Source organism: Phocoena phocoena, chromosome 6 (genome assembly GCF_963924675.1).
Source record: "Phocoena phocoena chromosome 6, mPhoPho1.1, whole genome shotgun sequence".
NCBI lineage: Eukaryota > Metazoa > Chordata > Mammalia > Artiodactyla > Phocoenidae > Phocoena > Phocoena phocoena.
This window is the reverse complement of record NC_089224.1, coordinates 68,140,578-68,148,488: the sequence shown is the minus strand read 5'-3', so window position 1 is coordinate 68,148,488 and position 7,911 is coordinate 68,140,578. Positions and strand designations below refer to the sequence as shown.

At 37.1% G+C, this 7,911-nt stretch overlaps 1 protein-coding gene across 1 annotated transcript; it reads left to right on the top strand.

Moving 5' to 3' along the window:
• Positions 1–407: 407 nt before the first annotated feature.
• Positions 408–7,429, top strand: C6H9orf57 (chromosome 6 C9orf57 homolog). The gene is made up of 3 exons (XM_065879897.1): positions 408–459; positions 4,305–4,427; positions 7,305–7,429. Exons 1-3 carry the CDS (start codon positions 408–410, stop codon positions 7,427–7,429), a joined length of 300 nt encoding a protein of 99 aa, XP_065735969.1.
• Positions 7,430–7,911: the final 482 nt, after the last annotated feature.

Sequence of the window (7,911 nt, the reverse complement as noted above, 5' to 3'; positions counted from 1 at the left end):
AAATAAAAATTTTTTGGCTAATAGTTAAAAGTATTTTTAACACGATATTATTCTAGAAACGTTATCTATATTATTTCCTATTTTTCAATTCAGGGAAATTATTAAGGGAGGGAATGGTATTTGATAAGAAGAAGACAGCTAAACTTAAAATGCTCTGGAACTAAGAAAAGTTTTATCGTGAATTTTTGACATAGACAGGTACATTGTTTTTCCTCCTTCACAAAATGAATTTCTTTATAGTTTCTTTTTTTTTTTTCTTTATAGTTTCTTAATGAAAGAAATGAAACTTATTTAGTGATTTACCTTTTTATAACAGCTAACAAATGTACAACTTCATTACTTCCCTAGGAAAGATTTAATGGTGGTACATGTCTTTCCATCCATCTTTTTTGGCTAGAAATCTTAGAATGAGAAGAACTGTCTTCAGTGGTGCTTTTGTCTTATTCTGCCTCTTAGGTGGTAAGTCATTAAGAAAACATAAGTCAAAAAAGAGGAAAAATACTCAAGAAATTGCAGAATTACAATATAAGTGGAGGGTGGCCTTAAATAAAGTACTAAAGGTCCTTAAAACAAAGCCTGAGTAAACCCTTAAATAACAATGAGCTAACATTTATTCAGCATTTACTATATGCCAGGTACTGGTCTAAATATTTTATTTGTATTAATGCACTGAATCCACGTGACAATCCTATGAGTTAAATGCTATTATTTCCCATTTTATACATGAGTAAACTGAGCTGGTAGATGGTGGCCCACATGTTGCTATTATTATCATTAAGCTGGAACTAATCAATCTAGGCAGGAAGCCCTTATAAATATGACCCAAAAAATAAATTAGACCAAATAAGCATAGACAAGGCTCTCCCAGCACTTTTTCTATGTGCTCATCACCACCAACTATAATATTCCTTCATTTATAAAAGAACCACATAACAGAGAGCTTTCAATCCCTTTTACAGAATTCCTAAGGCCCTTCAAATTAGGTAGATGTTCATGAAGGTAATTATCTCCAAACAGGCATGTTTAAGCACATGGGAATTCTCCTTCCCAATGAAATGGTAATATGGTTAATGAAGATGGCTGCTCTATGCTGAATCCAAGGGTTAACAGGGCAGGGTATCTTAGAGTCAGAAGATTTAATGTACATATGAGTCACCTGGGGATCTTGTTAAAATGTACAATCTGATTCAGCAGGTCAGGTGTAGGGCCTGAGAGTCTGCATTTCCAACAAGCTTCCAAGTGATGCCAATGCTGTTGGTCTGGAGACCACATGTCAGTAGGAAAAGTCCAAAAGGTATCCCAGAGGTAAATAAAATTCTAATACTGAGACTTAGAGACTTTTGGTACCTAATACTGGGATCACCATCTCAAATGCCTCAAGTGTTTGGTCAGATAATATGAATGGGGCAGGGGGTGGGGGGTGGATCACCCAGTAACAAAACCAGAGGAGGGCAGCCAGTACCCAGCTGACATGGAGAAAGGAGAGCCGAACAATGCCAAATCTGATTCTTCAGGAGAAGCCAGATATTCAGGTTTGCAGGAAAACTCTCCCAACTTTTAAATGTTAACATTTTGAAAGCAGTAAGCAAGTTAAACCGACCAGGTCTAGCCCCTGGACCACTTGTTTGTAGTCTCTGCTTCCCACACTACCCTCATTACTATATACAATGTGCGATAGAGTTTTGATTACCCCTTGCAGAAAGGGCAGGAACAAACTCAAACTGCTTGGGTCTCTGCTGCATTTTAAGTCTTTACACTTCTCTTCTGTAAAGAACGTGGAAGGGAACATAGGAATAGATGAAAAATTTCAAGAGAACATCTTCCCTGTCTTGGATATCATGTAAAAAATGACTCAGGCAGGAGATTGCATTAATTTTGTTGAATACACAGGGAAGATGTGAGGGTAAAAGAAGAAAATTCAGCATAAAGAGAAATTTTGAAGTAAGGAGTGTCCATGAAATAAGGGATGGTCATTTTAAAAAGATCACCATCATCATGATTTATAATGTTTAAATAATTACATATATATTTATGATATGCATTTGAGTAATTAAATACAGTCTGTTAGATTTTCCCCACAATAAGATCATAAAGTAGAATAGGATACCTCAGAATTAATCATGTGAGGAAACATAAAACCCGAAACTTTAAATTTAGTTGTCAAATTGGAATATACCATATGTTAGTTATATTAATAAAACCAACAATAAATTTTCAAACAAAAAGAGACTGGAAGAAAGGAAATGGATCTGTGAACATATTTATAAGTATTCAAGCAATGGAACAAATACAGTCAGCAGAGAGCCTAAACGTTAAGGCATCGCCTTCAGCTGTAGTAAAGAATGTCAGGGCCAAGATTTTAGGAAGAAGGCTGTGGATATTGGGTGTGGAATCAGAAGGAAGAAGGACCATCTGAGAGGGAGAGAAAGAAACTAGAGCAGATCTCATCCAGGAACACAGTCCAGGGGCCTTAGGCATGGCAGAGAAAGATCTGGCATCATATAAGCTCTCCATCGGGGCGGGGTGGGGGTGGGGTGGCACTGGCACCAAGGTCTGAGCTAGGTAGTGGATCCCTTAGGACAAGTTATGAATTGAGAAATCACGAGTCTAGGAGGAAAACTCCCTTAGGCATGACTTGAAGAAGCAAGCAGCCCTAGTATTCTGGGCAGGAGACTGACCCTGGATCTTGGAAGAGTCAATATCTCCAGCAAGAAGAAGGTGACATCAGAGGGTTTGGGATACACAAAGGTAGGCAACTTCAGTGACATGGTGTGCTTGCTAAAAACAAGGGGTTTGGATTTCAACAGACCTCTTTCAACTCCTGTCTCCGCCACTGGAGTGAGCTACTTAAAATCTTAAGGCCTCAGTTTTCTTTTACGTGAAATGTGGGCAACTATGACACCTGCCTGAAAGATTTATTGTGGGGAATGTAAATTGCTTAGCAGAATCCTTGGCATAAGCTTAGTTCTTTAAAAGATATTTGCTGGTTGATCATTGATTATGGATTGAAATTCCGTCATGCTCAATGAGAAAACCAATGTGATATTTCCAAAATATCTTTAGATGAGTTTGAAGCTGGGGAGAAGAGTCAACAGAGGTTAATTAGCCTCATCAGCCAGACTATTTTCTATTAAAAGTGATCTCTTCTAATCCCCAATATGTCAGAGATATAAAATACATTGCCCAAGATGTTTAGCAAACTCTTCTTTAGAGTTAACCAGTGAATAGGAGTGGAACAGCAATGGTTTTCATATATTAAAAGATTGGAACTATGAACATTAAGACAAATTTCAGCTCAGTTTCAGAAGAATTCTTTAACAGTCTGCACTGGTTTAATCATGATGAGCTCTCCATCACTAGCCAAGGCCTCCTACAGGGGTTGTTATAAAGGAGATTCCTGAATTCAATAGAACCAGTGGTTCTCAAAAACTGGTCCAGACATCTACATTCAAATCACACGCCCTCCACTGTTTCTGGATATCTAAAGTACAGATTCCTGGGCCCCACCTCTTATTGATTCTAACTCAGGTTCTGTGGAGGCTGTGGAAATCTGTGTTCATTTTAACTGCTTAAGTAAATCTGATGCATAGTCAGATTTGGAAAGTGATCTTCCAGTTAATGTCTTCCAATCTTATCTACATTGACCAAGGTCAAAAATCTCTGGGCTATTTCTACATAACCAATATAAATAACACTTTTAAGCCACTGAGTTTGAGTATTGAAGATTACCAATATGTAAATATTATGAATATTATAAAGATTATGAATAAATGAACGATAACCCCAAAACTATAAAAGATAAGGAATAAACTGGGCAAAAATAATTGGGAAACTCTGCACATAAGAAAGAGCTTGGAAGCTTATACAATAAATACAGAGAACCTACTATATATAATGTTCTTCCTTAGACATGGAAATGAAGACCTAACAGTGGATATATGGCTGAAATTAAATATTCTGGCTAAATAACTTTGGTTTGATTTAATTAGGCTCTGAGGAACTGAATACATTTTAACCAACTAAGTTGTTTAGCCCACCTGGCTTCATTTTTTTATTAGTATCAGTTCAGAGTGCTTCCAGTTCTTTAATGTAGCATATGTTATGAAATTTCCCCTATTAAATTCTCCAAATAAAAATATTTTAAATTTATGTGACTTTTTAGAATCAATTTATAAAATACTGCATACGTTTTAAAGTTGAAAATCATTGCTTTATTTTTGGATTTCTCTTTTCTCTCTGTCTTTTTTTCTGTCTCTGGTGTCCATCTCTATTTTTCCCTTATTTTTTCTGTCCTGTATTTGGAGGTGTTGGAGGTGTGATTTGTAGATCATGCAACCTCTCGATCCCCTTCCATGGATGTCTTTTGGACTTTGGAACCTGCAGAACAAAACCTGGACAGTACTGTATAAAAGAGGTCCATACTAAAGGTAAGTCATAACACTTTAAAAACATTTAACTAGGGCTTCCCTGGTGGCGCAGTGGTTGAGAGTCCGCCTGCTGATGCAGGGGACACGGGTTCATGCCCCGGTCCGGGAAGATCCCACATGCCGTGGAGCGGGTAGGCCCGTGAGCCACGGCCGCTAAGCCTGCGCGTCCGGAGCCTGTGCTCCGCGACGGGAGAGGCCACAACAGTAAGAGGCCCGTGTACCGCAAAAAAAAAAAAAAAAAACATTTAACTAAAATAAGCACAGGAAGACTCCTTATGTAAGAGCAAACATTCACTGAGCATTTACTACATGCTATACTAAGGGCTTTACCTAGATTACATCACACCAATAAATCAATGATATGAGCTGAATCTTGTCGCTATTCCCAAAGATAAGAAATCTGAGGCATAGAAAGATTCAGAAATTTGCATGATGTTACACAGTTAAGGAGTGTTGTAGTCTAATTCAAATGTGAGTACTTAACTCCAGAGCACACATTTCTAAAGAAATCTATATACTGCCTCATTCACACCATTCACATCCTCACAAAAAATTAATACATAATTTCCCTCTAAGTTCAGGGCTCTGTGTAATCACACAGGTTTAATGCCCAGGAAGCTGGCCTTGTCCACATGGATTAAAGAGAGAAACATAAAAATCCAAATGATGAAAATATTAGAAGAAAATATTGAAGAACATATTTTAAGCTTGAAAGAGAGGAGGCCTCCTTAACATCCAAAAGACAAATATCATAAAGGAAATGATAAATTTGAATATATCAGTATTTTAAAATTTATGAAATGAACGATAACCCCAAAACTATAAAAGATAAGGAATAAACTGGGCAAAAATAATTGGGAAATAACAAGAAAATATTAATATCTACCCAGAATAAAGAACTTCTAAAAAACTCATTTTTTAAAAGACCAACCAAAGAAAAAAAAAAAAACACTTGTTAAAGAAATAGAAAGGCAATTTTCAGAAGAGGAGATATAAATGACTTAACCTAAAAACACATAAAAAGCACTCAACCCATCAGTAAATATCAAAGAAATGCAAACTACAGAAATAATATTTTTAACCCATCAGATTGCTAAAAATTATGAGTTTTATAATAGCAAGGGTTGTGACAATACGGGAAAATGGGAACTCTCATACATTTTCTAATGACAGTTTAGATTGGTTTGACTTTTTTAAAGACAATTTGTGAATTTCAGTTAAAATTTTAAATGAGCACAGTTGTCTACAAAGCAATTTATTTCTTGGCATCTACTTCAGAGAAATACTTACATGTAACACAAAAAGGCATGTATCAAGGTTATCACTGCAGCATTATGTTTAATAGTAAAGTAATGAAAATTATCTAAATGTTTGTCTATAGGTGTTAAACTATGATATATTCAGACCATGGATTGCTATGTAATACTTAGAATGAACCAGATCCCTTTGTCAACATGAAAAAAATCTTTAAAACACTGCTGAGCAGAAAAAAGTCAGTTGCAAAACAGTACAAATAGTATGCCACTTATGTATCAAAATCCACAAAGCAAAACTCTAAATTTCTCTATGGAAATGGAAGCAGAGAAAAAAAATTAGAGGAAATCAAAGTCAGCTGGGAGAGAGGAAGAAAATTTGGGGTCATATCTGCTGGGGTTTTGGTTTTAACAGGGTTACTTGAGCTTTGTTCAACCTATGTCTGCTCTCTGAGCCCCAAGTTCCCTCTGACTCTCAACCATACCAGTCAAGAACCTTTTCCTTATTGAAGAGGAAAGGGGCCAAGCCCCGCTGGAGCCATGAAATGATAGCTCTCAGTGACTTCTCTTCCTGAAGGTGGACAGACAGCCATCTAGTCAACTTACCATAAAAACTCTGCACGTAAGAAAGAGCTTGGAAGCTTATACAGCAAAATCTTGACAATAGCTCTTGGTTGGGTCAAGGACCTGGAATAACTACAATGTTGTGGGAAAAGCAGTTTCCTAACATGACAAGTCTGCCATTGCATGCTGATGTAAAACAAATACCACTGGAACTTAGGCTTTTGATGGTTTTACCAATATTTTGTCAACACTATTGACATTTTGGCAGGGTAATTCTTTGTTATACAGGGATATTTTGTGTATTGTAGGATATTTAGCACACTGCTGGCCTATACCCACTACATCCCAGTAATATCTTCCAAGTTGTAGCAACAAAAATGTTTATGGGCATTATCTAATGTCCTGGGGTTGGGGAGCAAAATCGCCCACAGTTGAAAGGCTATGTTTTCTCAAGTTTCCAACTATGTTTTGCTGCCTTTAGAGAATTGCTCATTTGTGTTCTCCCCCATACAATTGAAACTGGGAATGCTAAGATTACAGGACATTGTTGTCACTTATTTTGCACTTTTGTGTATTGTCCACATTTTCCACAGTGAACATGCATTACTACTTGTAATTGGGGGAAAATTAAATGAGATCTACGACACACCTCCATTCCTAAAAAGCACTTACACACCTAAATGACCCTTCTGTGGATTCAGCCCTTTGAATACCTCATGACCTGGTAAAACTGGGGGATGATTATTAGGAAGTTTCTAAAAATCTAACATTTCAGAAATTTCTACACAGAAACTGGCAATTACATAGCTTTATGAACTGAGTTTGAGAGCTATTTTGCTTTACAATTTCAAAGCTTTTGTATTGCAATGCACACAACTAGAATAACTTTAGGTGGGAGTTCTTAAAAGGCAAGATGATTGTATCCTGGTAGACCTAGAGTTTTTGCTTTGTTTTCCTTTGTCTTTGTTTTTTTTAACCTGTTAGTTATCTGAAGCAACTGAGGCCGGGTAGGTTGTACCTGCCAAGGGATTCATCTACCATGACCTCTTGTTTCCCCCAGGTGGAATTCAATGGTATTCCGTTCAAGGCTGCACAGAGAGCCAAGACGAGTGCTTCAAGAGAATCGTGACAACTTATGACATTCACTCTACTCACTGCTGCAATCGTCCTTTGTGCAACTTCTGATCCAGGGGCCCATATCCAAATTGCTTGACTGATCAGTCAGTCTCAGAGCCTGAACTGGTCATCCCAAGACAGCAGCTACCATCAATCAGCTTTCTGCAAAAGCCTCAGACCTGCAGGTTGTAGGAGTTATTGTCTGAAACCAATCTGGGCTTTCAAGATACCCAGCTTCTCAGCCACCACTCCTAACTCATCTCAGAAACATCCTTTCCAGCACAATCTTTCTCCTCTTCCCTTTTTTATTTCCCCTTTCAATGATTTCAAAGCTACAAAGAAGTAAAAACGTGAGTGACTCTCTGAGTCAAATTATACATATCATCTCTAGTTTACTAATTTTCCTAAATATTTCCATATTGCAAAATACAGTTTCAAATTAATTGTATCACAAGATACCAAGTGACCTGAAAGGGTTCATTTGGTTTCCAAAGCAAACTGTCTTGCTCTTTCAGGGCAATTTATTGTACTGGAGAAACTGATTTAACAAA

Excerpts from the sequence above, each read along its gene's own strand:
- C6H9orf57 (XM_065879897.1), top strand. The coding sequence starts at position 408 with ATGAGAAGAACTGTCTTCAGTGGTGCTTTTGTCTTATTCTGCCTCTTA. Across the intron at positions 460-4,304 it reads CTTATTCTGCCTCTTAGGTG|GTGTTGGAGGTGTGATTTGT; the intron begins GTAAGTCATTAA and ends CTGTATTTGGAG. Across the intron at positions 4,428-7,304 it reads AAAAGAGGTCCATACTAAAG|GTGGAATTCAATGGTATTCC; the intron begins GTAAGTCATAAC and ends TGTTTCCCCCAG.